At 44.8% G+C, this 16,062-nt stretch overlaps 1 protein-coding gene across 2 annotated transcripts; it reads right to left on the bottom strand.

Annotated features, from left to right (window-relative positions):
- Positions 1 to 187: 187 nt before the first annotated feature.
- On the bottom strand, positions 188 to 13,342 carry LOC307246542 (peroxisome proliferator-activated receptor alpha-like). 2 transcript variants are annotated; one of them, XM_080022491.1, is made up of 8 exons: positions 13,281 to 13,342; positions 10,280 to 10,545; positions 9,170 to 9,324; positions 4,853 to 4,991; positions 4,053 to 4,252; positions 3,226 to 3,495; positions 2,114 to 2,393; positions 188 to 2,022 (listed from the first exon to the last, which is right to left on the bottom strand). In XM_080022491.1, the coding sequence occupies exons 2-8, from the start codon at positions 10,473 to 10,475 to the stop codon at positions 1,778 to 1,780; spliced, it is 1,485 nt and encodes a 494-aa protein (XP_079878617.1). In that variant the 5' UTR covers positions 10,476 to 10,545; positions 13,281 to 13,342; the 3' UTR covers positions 188 to 1,777. The 2 variants fall into 2 exon arrangements, with proteins under 2 accessions (XP_079878617.1, XP_079878618.1); XM_080022492.1 differs by having other exon boundaries at positions 2,150 to 2,393.
- Positions 13,343 to 16,062: the final 2,720 nt, after the last annotated feature.

Genomic DNA, 16,062 nt, shown 5'->3' with positions numbered 1-16,062 from the left:
TAATAATGGTAATAATAATTATAATAACAATAACAAGTAATTACAATAATAATAATAAGAGTAATAATAATAACAACAATAGTAATAACAGTGATAAGTTATAATACAATTAATAATAAAAAATAATAATACACACGTACATAATTATATTTGAGAATACATTATAATTGTTTTAATGTTTGTTTTTGCATTTTGAATTATTGGTAGTTACCTGGTTTGTACATTGCCATTTTATTATTTTTTGCATATTGCCCCAAAAATAAAAAATCTGCATGAATCTGTATGAAATTTTTTACAGTAAACAGCAATTTCTTCTATTTTTTGCCTATTGCCAATTTCTTATTAAATATTTCTTCTATATATTTGTACACATTATTTATAAACAGTATATTTTTTATTATATTTAAATTTTCTTTCACAGTCACATTGATGAGTTGTTTATTTAGCTCATATTAAATTTCACTTGATTTATTGTTTCCTCCTTAATGCTTAATATAACTACGAAAACCCCAAAAGTAAAGTTAAAAAAAAAAAAGATTACAGGATATGGTTGTAGATATTATTTTTTAAAGTGACAGGTGAAAATAACATTATCACTGCAAAGGCTTTGCTGAAAATGGTAATTCCTCCCTGCCATAAAGGAACTGTTCCTAAAGTGCTTGTTTGATTCTTTTTCGTCTGATTTCCTTTCTTGCTCTGCCACTTCACTTGGAACAGTCAACCTTTCTTAAATCAAGCAATGTCTTTTGTTCGTTACTTTTGTTTATCCGTCAACCATTACAAAACAAATCTGTAACTAATGCAACCAAGATGTAAAATACATATTTTCCCACATTTTAACAGACATAAACTTAACCAGTAGAGTCACCAACACCTGGACTGAGTAACAGCAAAGTGTTTCTGTTCCTAACTGCAGTTGTTCACATGAATTGAACCATGTTTTACAATACAATAAATACAGATGAACAGGATTTACACCAAACAAAATGTTAGTAGTGATGGCTGCGCCTAGACGATACCTACAGTAGTTCAGATAAGTTTACAAATAAAATACTAACACAGCAATTCAGAACTGCTATACCTGAAAAAAAAGTATTGCTGGCTTTTATTTTATTTTGGCAACACTGGGTAAAAGAATATAATTTTATCACATACATTTCTTTGTACAAGGATTTGTATGATTTATATGAATATTCATTGTCTGTACAAGGCTGCAAGGGTCATCATCAATATTGGATTCTGTATAGTACAGATCTTTGTTTGCATGAAGAAGTTTCTTACTCAATAACAAGTGAGCAAAGCAGGAATACTGTAAGTCACTGCAAATTAAAGGATCCATATAAAAGTGAATTATAATTCATTTGCTGTGCTATGGAAAACTAACAAACCTGTGCATTTCTGCTGGGACCTCAAACAGCTGCCATCTACCGCGCTGTTGTACAGCACTTTGAGTTGCATTTATTGTTGGAAAGGTGCTATATAAATACATTTTTACTTACTTACTTACTTACTATCTACCCTTGAAATAATAAGTGCGCCTTTCAAAGGAAACTGTTATTTTCGAGTTGTGTCAATCAATGTGTCTCCGAGGTTTCTCTCGCCTGCATTTTTTACAGCGCTGCCAGTCTGCGGAAAATGCAGATTATGCTACATAAATGCAATGATTTGTCTAGCAATAATTGTTCATCATACACACCCAGTCCATAGTTTATACCGAGCACACAATCGTCTCACGTTAACCTCTAGGTGCTACATAATAAAAGCCTGCAGTAGTTCCTCAGTACATGTCCCGGTATATCTCCTGCAGGAGCGGATGCAGCGATGTGTCCTCCGTAGTCTTGATCTCCTGCACCAGCTGAGCGTGCTCGGTGACCAGCTCCCGCAGGTCGGCCAGTTTCTGCAGCAGCCGGGGGAACAGGAAGGCTTCGTCCGGGTGACTGACCAGCAGGTGGAGCCGTAGGGCCTGGACGATGCTCTCCTGCAGCAGCTCCACCTGGGGCGTGTCCACCAGGCCCGGGCGGTCTGGCATGGAGGGAGAAGAGATTGGGGGTTTTTTTTGGGGGGTTTTTTAAACCTACTTTTTTTCGACACTCTTCAGATACAACGCTTTCACCATTCATCCGTGACTCTAACGTGATCCATGGGTCACCTCCACAGCAAATGATGGCGGCCACAAACAGCGCCAGGTCGCCATCGTTCAGTTCTAGGGAGTTGAACCGCGTGGCGAACTGGAACTTGGGCTCCATCATGTCGCTGAATGGCCGCCTGAGGCTCTTGAGGAACTCTCGAGTGATGAAGCCCTCGCCACGGGCCACCAGAACGCCATCTTTGTTCATGCAGGAAGCCAGGAGAGTGAAGAGGGCTTCGTAAACGCCATACTTCAAGAGGGTCACCTACGAAAGCAGCGTGCAAGCAAGGTAGTTAGGACCTGACTGCAGAATAGGATGGAAGGCAAAAAAGAAAAAAGAAAAAAGCAAGACAAGGTTATTTGTACAGTATATTTCACACACATACATACGGTAAAAAACACATTATCCAGAAGCAAAGAATGATAAAAACATAGAAATAAAAACCTAAAAACAGTTAAAAAAAAAAGACATAATATAATCAGACATAAAAAAGTTGAATTGTCATTTAAAACAGGCCTACGCACTTAAACATGGCGGGACTCGAACCCGCACCCACTTGGGTCGTCGGGACTCAAACTCAGTAGGACTGTTGCCTACACACTTAGGAATACAAATCTAAAAAACAGTCAAAAACACATTGATAAATTTGTCAAAGTGGACAGACAGACAGACAGTAAGAGAATAAAAATACAACTGGCAATACATACATGGCAATAAAGCTCAAAGTTAACCCGAGAATGCAAAAAGTTTGAAAATATAAACAAACAATAAATATAAATGTTAATACAAACCTAAAAAGTAACAAAAAAATTAAAATAAAAATGACCTCACAAACTAAATGCGAAAAATTGAGGTTTATAATAATATAAACCTCGAAAATGAAACTAATTTTAAGGAATGCACAATAAAGAATTGGTAATGACTAATAAACCTAATTATAAACATTAAATATAAACCTATAAATTCACCAAAACAAAAAAAAACAAAACAATAAAAGTTTAAGCAGTAAACAAGAGAATATTGCCATTGATTACAAGCAATTCATGCACTCGCGCTGAACCTATAGGAGCAACGTATCACAACGGGCCGCGCCCACCTGATCGTTCAGATCCAGGTTTTGGAATCCCGGCACGGCTTTGGCGAACTCCGTCAGCTCCGTGACAGTCTCCACCGAGGTGCTCTGGCAGCAGTGGAAGAGCCTGGCCTCCGCCTCCCGGTCCTGGAGCTCCTCGGAGCCCGCGCCGAGAGCCGCCTCCCCGGCACGCTGGCCGCCACCCACGGGGCTCGGAGACGCGGCGTCCGAATGGTGAACCACCAGGGTCCGCTCCGCCAGCTGGAATGTCTCCATGTCGTGGATGACGAAGGGCTGCCGGGGAGGGACAGGGTTACGGAGGAGGAGGAGGGGGGAGAGCCAGGAGCCCTCAAGCCGGTTCATCAGACCTTCATCACTCCCTCAAATAGTACAAGCCAAATTCGTATGGCAAAGTTGGAAGGCTTTTATAATTAGCGATAATTACTTAAATCCCATTCCCGTGGCCAGCGTTCAATTAAAATCCACCTTACCACTCTGCTTTACATCCATTGAAAACATGGAATCCTATGCCAGTCTAAACTAAATTTGACATTTCCAGCCTTAATTCCTACCAGCGTAGGAAGGAAGGCTGAAAATAGGGCTGATAATAATAGAAACAGCTCCAAGAAATTCAGGAAAAATGAACATGAATAATATTCCCCAATTTCTGTCACCAATCGTTAATGTCAGACTGTTACGACAAATGACTGATTCATTAACAACATTTGTTCCACGTGATCTCATGTGACACATGGGAAACTCCCGGTATTATGACACCTCTCGTAACCTTTGACCAAATCTAAAACCCTGCTCCTCCTCGCCCGGCTCTTGCGGAGCCTTCCTCCTCGTACCGGCTTGCTGGCCTTCCCCGTCAGTATGAGCCGCGCCTTGGCCTTGTTCATGCTGAAGTTCCTCATGTAGGCCTCGTGGATCTGCCTGATGAGGATCCTGTGGTCGGCCTGCGCGGGGCTTTCCACCTCCCTCTCCCCCGTCTGGCTCTCCGCCTTCAGCTTCATCTTCTCCGACTGAGGCATCCGGCCGAAACGGATTGCTGGGGATGGTTTGGAGAATGGCGCAAAAAAATAAATAAAAGAATAAATAAAAGATAAACCCCCTATGACTGTATACAATAAAATAAAAAACACTCAATAAATAACATAAAATAAAACCTCTATGTTGTTTTTATAGAACGGCTGTAGCATCCATTTCCCACTGGGTGTGACACGAGCTTTATAGATCCGCTTGCAGATCTTCGGGCGGAGAATTTTTAACTCTAATTTTCAAAGGGAACAAGTGACTCCAATCTTTTCCTGCGTATCCCGTCCTCTCTCTCTTTCTTCCCACCTCCCGTCTTTCCGCCCTTCCCGCCCTGGGAGACGTCGCCGGCGAACGCTCCCCGTACGAGGACCGTTCGTCATAGTTTCACCTTTCGTGTCACATTTAGTGAAGACTACTTAAACCTTCGCCTCCTTGCCGCTGTCATTTAATCTTTAATTTTAATTTTTTGAGAACTGCATTGAAACAGCGACTCCGCCTTCGAGGAATCCGCGTTTAAATGTCACTATAGCAACGGCGTCAGGTCCAAAAGTTTTCCCGATTCTGTATTTATACTACAGCTTAACCCTATGGGGACTGAATTTTTAAGTCTCACCGTTGTGGGACATTCCCACGGCGAGGCACTTGTGGAAGCGGCAGTATTGGCACTTGTTGCGGTTCTTCTTTTGGATCTTGCAGTTGCGTTCGCACTTGTCGTACTCCAGTTTTAGCCTGATGGTCCTTCTGAAGAAACCCTGGCAGAGAAATGGGAGAGGAAATTGTGGGCTATAGTTCCAGCGTGAACCGGTCAGGGGATTATATGTGGCACCGCCATTGGATGTTTAAAACTCTCGCCATACGTTTCCCAACCCGCCCCGACACTCACGCATTATATATTTACATTTCTATTTTAAATTCCATTTGAAGCTCATCTTACTGTTATAGAATAAATATCATTGGTTCAACTACTAAAAAGCACAACTGTGTCAATATTAAGGCTTTATTACCATTGATGGGCACATTTTGAGCATGTGTGTCTCCTATCCTATTTCACACTGTGCTTTCTCAAGGAGAGAGGCCTCCTTAAAAAGGCATCAATCCGTAAGATCATTCGTTTCGGGTGGATTACACCTAGAAATCCATTAGAAACTGCATATTTGGGGGTCTTGGTCACTCGAGGCGGTGGGGGGATGTTTATTTTTTGAGAATGTTCATCCATATCCGCAGCTTACGGACCATAACTAGTTTGCACGGGTTTATCAAACTCACTGCTGCTTGCTTTGTTTTGCATTCTCGGCGGGAAAGGCGGACCCCGCCACCAATACAACAATAGAAACAGCATTTAGAGGAGTACAGTAGATACAGGCATACACTGAATGGCTGTTTCTTATAAAGTGGCAGCTAAATGGAGTTAAATAAAACAAAATAACCATGTGGATTTTCACTTTAAAGTGTAAACCCTGACATTTAGGGAGCAAAGCGGTGATCGCCTGCAGCCTCTACTACACATGCAGACACGCAGCCGATAAATAAGAAGATGAAACTGCAAGCTAAGCACTAATCATTTCCTAAGAAGTTGTTTCCAACCATAACGTTATGCAATACTGGGACGAGTGGTCAGGGCTGCGGATGGTTCCACTGTTCTGGTCAGAAAACCTGGACACAACTGCTACTGACGCGATTAGGAGCCCAGCGGAAAAACATCAAAGCAGCTGACAGTTACACTCCATAGATCCTCTTTTTCTTGTGTCCTGACGAGAAACACAAAAAAAAGGAAAGGGGAAAAAAAACAACCAAAAAAAAACAAAAAACCCTGCGATTCTGTGGTCAGGATTAAATGAAATGTTGTTTAAATCAAGGAGCTTAAAAAAATAAAAATAAAATAAAATATCCGAATGCCACAAAACACAGTACGGCATCACATGGCAGCAGCATCAGCAAAAACAATGCATGAAAACCGAGCCGGATAAATTGCGAAACAACAAAACAGATGTGCGTCCGTGTGTGTGTGTGTGTGTGTGTGTGTGTGTGTGTGTGTGTGTGTGTGTGTGTGTGTGTGTGTGTGTGTGTGTGTGTGTGTGTGTGTGCGTGCGTGCGCGCGTGCGTGCGCACCGCATGCGTGCCTCTGCATGCCAATGTGTGCAAAGGTACAACCTCAAAATAGTGATTCAGTGTGATTTATCGCAGTGGGGCACAGGTTGCGGAGACGTCGGGCGATGGCAAATAGATTAAGGACTCTTAGATGTAGGACCCTGAAGGCAGAGAGGGAGCGCAGTGTCAAATAAAATATAACCACTACAGCACAAGGACACCCCCGTCCAATGCCCACTGTGAGTTGAGTGCCACGGTTCATAGAACCTCCCCCGACACGCGTGTGCGTGCGCACACACACACACACACACACACACACACACACACACACACACACACACACACGATGCAATTCCACCGTCACATAAGCTATTAATAAAGGTGTTGACAATTACACTTAGTGCTGCGTGTGAAGTGCCGGCGACGCAAATGTGACCTCTCCGAGCCCTGGACAAATCCTCAAGTCGACGGACTTGCGAACCCGCCCCTCGCCCCTCGCCCCGCCACATGAGACGCGACGCGGCTCACACGTCGCAGAGACCGCCGAGGGAGTTGACGGGCGGGGCAGGCGGGACAAAGCCGCTGCAGCTATTCCCTACTCTACGTTTCGGCGGGTGGGCTCCGCTGACAGCTCGAAAAAGTTGAAAGAGGGAGGGAAAAGGAAAAAAAAAAAAAAAAAAAACAACACGCGTCAAACATGCGTTTGATCAACGGATGACGCCGAAAGATCAATTCAGACGGCAACATCTGCCGATATCGTTCGGGGCGACTCTTTATGGTAATCAGAGCTAAGCACGGACAGCAGTTGGTTCCTGTGATCTGAGGGACCACCGACGGGCCAAAGATATGCTGCTCATTCATCTCCGGTGAATGGCAGTGGAGTGTACCGAAAATGTGTGAGTGAGTCAGGCATCTACTCGGCCAACTGGGGAGGGGAAAGTAAAAGAAAAAGAGAGAAAAAAAAAAAAAAAAAGTAAAAAGGGCCATGAATTGAAGCCGTCTGATTTAGATGCGAGACAGGAGGCATGCGCTGGGACCCATGATATATTTGATATTCGGGGGAATGGGATGGTAATGAAAAAAGAAAACCGTTGACCCGTGAGACGCGGGGAGGCCAACAACTCGACTTTCACATTGCGCGGCCGAAGATGATGAAACAAAGGGGGTAAAAGCCCTGGCGACCGATGGGATGATCCCCCCCCCCCCATCTGATTTTAAAATCCGTCGACACACACAGAACTAGATGAGATTAACTTCTCATTGTTCTCGCCCGGGATCACGTCACGAGTAACGGCGCCTTTGGTTCCCCGTCGGTGAACGTCCGTTATCGTAGCCGCTCCGAAAATGAACAGAGGGCAGATAAAGCCCCAAAACAACTGCTGCAAACGGCAGTCCGACACATTTCCCCGGGGCGCAGCTGGCAAGCGGGGGAGTTATATACCTGCACCACCTGATCACTGTTTTTTTAACGACAGATCTTGCGTTTCATAAACACAGCAACTGCGTTCGAGTCGAACCGACGTGGCGAGGTTTAAAGTGATATCTGAAAGCCAGCTCACGCGGCGAGGGATCAAAGTGCAGGGCTGTGATGTCAACGTCAGAACTTTGTCAATATTGACTCTGTAAGGAGATAATATTCAACCGCGGTCTATCCCAAAAGCATACGGGGCTTGTTTGTTGGGTTTGTGTGTGTGTGTGTGTGTGTGTGTGTGTCTGTGTGTGTGTGTGTGTGTGTGTGTGTGTGCGCGCGCATGTGTGCAGCAGTTAACTTCAACCTGCTTCTCAGCGGGGCCCAGCGTCAAACGGGGGGAAAGTTGAGAAGTCAACGGAGGCCGCACATGCCCCCCGCCTCACATGACCTGGCGGCGTGCCACAGAAACTTTCCACCAGCCCCCTTTGTCCGAGGCCCACACGTGCAGCCCGCCATGCGCTGGTGTGTATATTTGGTGTGTGTTTGTGAACCCTGTGCCACCTTCAAAGCCAAGCGATACGGCATTAGGCCCAGGAACACACACACACACACACACGCACATGCACACGCACACGCACACACACACACACACACACACACACACACACACACACACACACACACGCACACGCACACGCACACGCAGACGCACACACGCACACAAGCACACGCCAGGACTTCTTCTCTGCTAAGGTAAGTTTCATTTAGGAGGACTTAAATGTATATTTAATACAACACAGACAATTAATTATATTATAAAAAAGCGTAATTGCGGCGCCGCCTGTGCGAGCAACTCCCCCCACCGCCCCCCTCCCCCCTTCAATGGATAGCCAAAATGTAACACGAGATGTTAATGATGTGCTTATAAACGTACTACATCAATACTTCATCAACCCCATATTATCTGTGGACTGAAAGGGTGTGCATATCACAAATATATATAATAATAATAATAATAATAATAATATCTCACCAGATAGCGCGCACCATATATACAGTCCTTACCGCAGCTGCCTTTGCTGCATGTCATCCTCTCTCTCTGTCCCCTTTCTTCCCACATTATCACTGTCTAATAAAGCATGAAAAATGCCCAAAAAAATAAAAAATAAAAATAAAAATAAATAATAATAATAATAATACTATTTCTAAGGCACGTCACAAACCAAGATTTGAAAATGCCATCCAAATACATTTAGTCAAAGCCAATAATGGACGCTGTAGTAGATGAGGCAGCAAACCAAGGCTCTGCGAAAGCACATCGCAGCAAAATTCCGTCGGAACCCACAACAATGAAGCTTTTTCGCCCACGCGCCTGGACAAGTGTTTAGTCCCAGCTGTGGCACGCCGATGTCAGTCCCGCCCCGGGCTCACCTTGCAGCCCTCGCAGGCGTGCACGCCGTAGTGGAAGCCCGACGCCTTGTCAGCGCACACGCGGCACTCAAGGACGAGGGGGCCGAGTCTGTCCTCGGCGCCGGTGGCGGCGCCGTTCACTCCGGAAGAAGGACTGGAGGCCGGGGTCAGGCTGTCTACGGTACACCGGAAAACACGTGGAGCACAAGGATAGAATAGTCAGCATTTTAAAGCATGGGCTGAGGACTTTTAGTTTAGGTTAGTCACAAAAAAAACCCCACAACATCTCCTTTATTCATAAGATCACGACGGGTGTCCTCGGATTCACATGTACTGGAGGAATGATAACAAAGGGAAAGGAAGAGGAGGAGGCGGGGGGGGGCGAGAAGACAAGAAACAAGAAAATAATGGAGGATAAAATACGGGCTTTCATCAGCATTTCATTAGTTTAAGATCTGTCGACATCTCGGAATTCAGCCGGGATCTCAAGGGCAGGGACGGATGATTGGATCCCGGGCACAATTCTTTCAAATTCCATAAAACGCGAGGGGGGAAATCGGCTGACTGGCCTTAAAACCGGGAACGATTCAATTGACCATTATATCAAATTATAAAAAGAGTAAAAGCAATTTGCAAATTTCCCTCCTAATAAGCAATTCAACAACACTGCTTTATACTGAAAAGTCCTTTGTTTTGCTGTCATGTCATGAAAGAACGTACTTTTTGGTGAATTTCGATTAATTCACCTTACAGGCAAGTACTGTGTTCCACATGCAGCTCTGGGTAGTCTCTGCCACGGCTTGGCTTGTTGGAGGGCGTTACATAACGGACTCAGCAGACTTAAGGAATTTGGGTCGATGTGTCTCTCTGAAATTACAGAAGGCCTGGAGGTTTGGTCAAGTGTTGCCGAGACACGTGGAGACGTTGGGCGGAAACAGAGATAATATGTGGGAGCGGTCTTCAGACCCGTTGAGCAAAACGTGCGCTGGAACCATTGACGGTACATGGTTGCAGTCTACCGCGTCACGGGTTCGGTTATGGTCATGGTTTTTCCCTGTGGATTTCAGAACTAAATTATTGACCATCCTGCCCGCCTTATCAAACACCTCATCTACCCCTGGTACAACTCACCCAGGACGACAGAGCTCTCTGAGCCCGGGCCGGTGCTCTGGTAGTCTGGGAAGTCGAAGGACCCCAGCGTGTCATCTCCTATGGACTGGGAAATGTCCTCCAGATCCTCCATCAAGTCCCCGCACAGCGGGCTGTCCAGGAGGGAGTCCCCCAGCGGGGAGGGAGGGCTGTAAGCGTCCCCTGGCATGTCTACCATGGCAGGGAAGGGGGAGGGACCGGGGCCTGGACCTGAGGGTCGATCACCCCCTCCTCACTCACTCACCAGCCTGGAATGGGAGGCGGAGGAATGAGTGGGTGGGAGATGGACGAGGAGTAGGGGGAACGTCATGGAGAAGAAAGACAAAATCTGGAGCCAGGAAAGAACAACTCACTCGTCAAACTTAAACAGGACTGTATGTGCATCATGAATGGATCTTGAAAAAACAACTTGCGCACCAGACATGAATTAACAATAACAATCGCGACCTAAAATGAAAGCCTGCGACAGGGTTAGCAAAGTCACAGGCTTTGCATCTTCACCACGTCATTCTTTTCTCCCAAAATAGGGTCGTTCCGTTACTCCAGAAGAGGATGAACATTTAAATGGAGGATAGCTGAAGTTCCAAGTGTGCTCTCCTGGTTCCTTTCAGTACAATAGAGGGACGGGTGTGTGTGTGTGTGTGTGTGTGTGTGTGTGTGTGTGTGTGTGTGTGTGTGTGTGTGTGTGTGTGTGTGTGTGTGTGTGTGTGTGTGTGTGTTGTGTGTGCCCTGCCCAGAGGGTCAACACCTTCTTGAAACACGTTATTCACCGCCTGCAGACAACTTGCACGTCCCTGAGACCCACCAAATATAACATACATTCCGGGCTAACTGCACAGTTTGGGGTTAAGTTTACCAACTGACGATACAGAACTCGTCTCGTTCATCTGCCTATCTCTCACTTTCCATTTAACTGCTTGTATCCACCTCCCGCCCCCCAGCCACTGGACGGTTGGTTTATCTGCTTAAGCGTCTCTTGGCCTGTCCCCCTGTTCCCCTGTCTCCCTCTGTCCCTCTGTCTCCCTGTCCTCCTGTCCCTCAGTCCCCCTGTCTTGTCTTTCCGTCCGTCTGGCCCGGTGAGGATTCTTTGTGTGGGAGGGAGCTTGGCGGAGCTCCCAGATGTTCCCAGTGGGGTTGCAGAAAACATCTGCTGAAGCCATCATGTACGGTAACATCACAGCACCATGTCAGATGCTATTGTTCTATAACACTCTCACTCTCTCACTCTCACTCGCCCTTCCACTTGCAGTAACTTAGCGACTGGTTGTGCGTTTGTGCTCTTCAAATTCTTACACATTAAAAAAAATGTAATAAAAAAAAAATTAAAAAAGCAAAGTACTCTGGCACTCTGGTCACTCAAGCTGCAGACAATGCCTTGAGTACAGTAAATCACGTTGAATTGCCCTCGAGCATGAGATGTGCTCTACAGATAAAACAAGCCCTGGACGCTTTAACAATGATTTAACTCATCATAATGAGATACTGTACTCAGAGGTTATATCCGTCAGACCCGTCATTGTGCATGAAAACAGAACTTTGTCTGTACTGTAACCTGTGCCTTTTTAAAAAAAAAAAAACTAAAAAATATAACTCCAGTCGACTCCAGTATAGTGGGCCAACAATGACATACGAGAGCGTGCTTGTTCATGTTTATGCCGTCATTATATTACAGGAGACAAGTCCACTCCTGACAGCAGGTTGACGTGTACCTGTAAACGCAACACGCATGTTTGCTTCCTTGTTTGCCTTAAGGCCACATCGTCAGAATTTACTTTCGGCACGCTGTCGCCGTCAACCTGGCCGCGCCAAGCAAAGGCAGGCGTTGCGAAACTGCTTTTTAACCAATACTGAACAGTGTGAAGATGTTTCAGCCGACACGGAAAAAAAAAAAAACAAACGAGCAAATATTTGAACAACACGGTGGTGAAATAGCACGGTCTCAATCATTAGCAGGGGGAAGAGATTATGAAACGACCAAAGTGTTCGCCCGGATTAATGAATTGGTTCTAGGTTAAATTTGGAAATAATTCTTCAGACTGTGAACACCTCGAAAAAACAGGTAAAGGCCTCATCTGGTCTCGTACCGTATCCGCGTGAATACTCGTGACCTGCTGTAATATGAGAGACAGTGGGGCCACAGGAGAAACAGGGGCCCAAGGACAAGCATTTTCCACCTGCATCACACAGTACACCATTGCTGAATGCACAGGTATGAAAGAAATGTGATGGAAAACGCTGATCTATACATTCCAGTCAATGAGTTGACCTATCCATATGACCCCTTCGCGTTGTCAGGCACCGGGAGATTTGTTTCCTTCGAAATGCAGCTCGGAACTCTCTCCAGAGAGACAATAGGCCTCGGTAATATCTTTGTTGGGCGTTATTCTGAGACTCGGCCACCTAACGTATTCGGCGCTGACTGAAACTTGCACTGCCAAATCCAAAATAAATGCCGGGGCCTCGGCGTCCCCACCTCCCGGGACAGTGTGTGATTGTTGTTCCCCTGTGGAAACGCAATCACGGTTCATACTCGGGAGGAATCAAGCGCAGTCTGCATTTAGGAAGCGCCGCCAGGGGTAAACAAACGAAAGACAGCGCACGGTGATCAAAGCGGGGATTATAGAATATACACGTACAACAAGCTTCCTCTTTTTGTTTGTTTGCTAAAACAAAACAGAAATAAAAAAAACAACAACAATAAAACAGATCATAGAAAAATAAACAAAACAAAAAAAAAGAACAATTTTCCAATATATGAACCTAAAAACCAACTACGCAATAGAGATGAATGGCAACACGCAAGGAACCTGAGCACTAATTGAAGAAAAAGAAACATAGAGAAACCAATCAACCTCAAAACGCACTGAAAACAGACATGTCTGTCAACATACAGTGGAGCTAAAAAGTGAACATTAAAACAACGTGTCGATCACGTTTCAAAAGTCTCGGTCACGTTACGAGCGTCGGGTGCGGATGGGCTCACCTCGGCGGCGGTTTTCGGGGCGCGCATCGGGCAGACGTGTGTGGCGCCGGAGAGGAGGGAGGGAGAGGGGGAGGGAGGGAGAGGGGGAGGGAGGGAGAGGGGGAGGGAGGGAGGGAGGGAGGGAGGGAGGGAGGGAGGGAGGGAGGGAGAGCGGAGCGACGCGCCGCGGCAGCCGCTCCGCCGCGACGCGAGGCCCGGCGGACGACTCGGTCGCCGCGAATCGCTGAAAGGACTCGGGAGTCGCGAGTCACTCGGGAAAGCGGACGTCACAAATGATTACCGAGGATCGATTGATTTTATTTATTTTATTTATTTTATTTATTTTATTTTATTTTATTTTATTTTATTTTATTTAATTTATATTCTTTTATTTTATTTTATTTTATTTGTATTAATTTATTTTATTTTATTTTATTTTATTTATATTCTTTTATTTTATTTTATTTTATTTTCATTATTTAATTTAATTTAATTTAATTTAATTTTATTTTATTTTCATTATTTTATTTTATTTTATTTTATTTTATTTTATTTTCATTATTTTATTTTATTTTATTTTAATTTTTTGCACGCTTCGGGGCTGCACCGATTTTCCCGGGCTCACATTTTACATTATTGCGCCTAATCAAATAAACCTGACAGATTTTAAATAATTCCTGCGCAAATTTCATTCACGACTCAGAGCTCCGACGCCTTTATTTCTATTTATCTATTTATCTATTCATTTATTTATGTATGTATTGACTTTTGTTTATCGTTTACTGGAAGTTATCACTGGTTCATCGAGGTGGTTTTTTTTCCATCGTTTAATTTTAATTTTTACACCAACTGAGCGCTATGAGCCGTGAGAAGGAAAAATCGAACGACTCTTTTTTTTTATTTTTATTTTTTATTTTTCATTTTTATTTTTTTTAAACCGGGTGACTCGTCCATAAGCGAATCGATAAAAAAGAGTCGAAGCTTTCGGCACTGTTCCGTGGCGGAAGTGACGTGTGAGCGCGCACCCCCCCCCCCAAAAACAAAAAAAACAAAACCAAAAAACGATCCACACGCGCACGCACGCACGTACACACACCTCCTGCCACACCTATGGTTCGGACCAATGGAAGATCCGGGTGTGAAACGCCCCGTTTATTACCCGGTTTATTCTCCAGTTCATCCTGTCGTTATTATGAGTCACACCACTTTGTCCTGACGTGTGGACGGGGGGTGGGTGGACGGCTCCCGGGTCGTTCTCTATCTCTTCGAATTATGCATCGCTTGTGTAATAAGCACACGGCGATTTCAAGCAAATGAACAGCGCTTCTGGGGATACGGAGTAAGCACTTTAGACTCGTGAATCCCATGTTGGAAAAACAATGATTTTGCAAGATGACTGCTTATTATATTGAATAATATAGCCCAGGGGTCCTCAAAGGACTTGAAGTATAAAAAGAAAACATTGCCAGTATTATTATAATTAAATTATAATTATAATTATTATTATTATTATTATTATTATTATTATTATTATTATCCACATGATCCACATGTGCACATATTTTATGCACATTTTAGTATTTTTTATACAGTATGTATGTGACAAATAAACCTCTTGAATCTTGAATCTTGATCTTGAATTTAAACATATTTCTTTCCCGATATATATATATATATATATATATATGTCTTTTTTTTTTTTTTACACAACCTCATTAATGATGGTCATTGTATATGTTGTGAGGTTTGCATTGCTTTTTGTCCGCGGGGTTTCGAGTTCAACGTTAAACCGCACTGCAGCCCCACCTCCCCGACATCCTCCGCACTTCCTTCTCAAAAGCGTTGAGATTGTGGGACGACCGTGACTTTCGCCTCCTGGCACAAGGTGGAATATCTGGCGCCATCTGTTGATCGTGGAACATGGCCACCCCTCCATCGCGATGAGGACACCCATCTGACCTCGCTTTTCCCATCGCCTTGCACAGTGAGGCTGGAGGGGAGAATCATTTTCGCTCTCGCTCGAAGCAAATCAGTGTTTATCCGAGAGGTTGAAACAAAAAAGACCGGATTGAGCGTATGGAGCCAACCACTGCAGGAATTGCCAGTAGTGCATATTTCCATATACTGTACAACAATTTTATTTGAATCCTACAGATGTACACACTGTAGATGGACCCTTGCTTTTTATATAACAAAGCCCTTGTTTTGTGTATGAGGTAACATGTGATTCGTGTGCGTGCACGCGTGCGCGCCTTTCCACAAACACCTCCAGGACTGTGCAGATTCCAAAAAAGCCGGTTTTCAAAATAGAACGAGATTCTTCACAGGATTACCGCATAAGGCGAAGTTTCCAAGAACTTATTATGAACCACTAACACGTAACACCCTGAACTTCTGACCACGCTGGAAAGATTACACTCCACTCACTCATTTTAGACGGCCTTTATTTATTTGGTGAAAATCACACGGCGTAGGAGAGACGTGGAAGCACCGTGGCGTCCGGTCGAAACGCATTCCGCCATTGCACCCCCCCCCCATTCCCCCAGAGGAAACCTACTTTCGGGATCGCAATGTCGGTGTGTGACTGCCAGGCCGCGGTGGCGGGGTCCGTCCCGTTTCCCTCCAGCTCGTAAGGTGTCGCAGGGATGTATTGCTGCCCTTCAGGGAAGGGAGTAGGTTGTATAGTTAACTCCTGATGGGGCAAAATCACAACCCTGAAACCACACAACCTACTACCTCACCCTGTACGAACATCAGGAGTCACGCTGCTCTCGGGGACAGAGGTCGGCCCGAGGCGCCGGGG

The sequence above is a fragment of the Zeus faber genome (assembly GCF_960531495.2).
Source record: "Zeus faber genome assembly, chromosome: 21".
Taxonomy (NCBI): domain Eukaryota; kingdom Metazoa; phylum Chordata; class Actinopteri; order Zeiformes; family Zeidae; genus Zeus; species Zeus faber.
The sequence above is the reverse complement of the archived record's forward strand: the minus strand, read 5'-3'. Positions and strand labels throughout refer to the sequence as shown.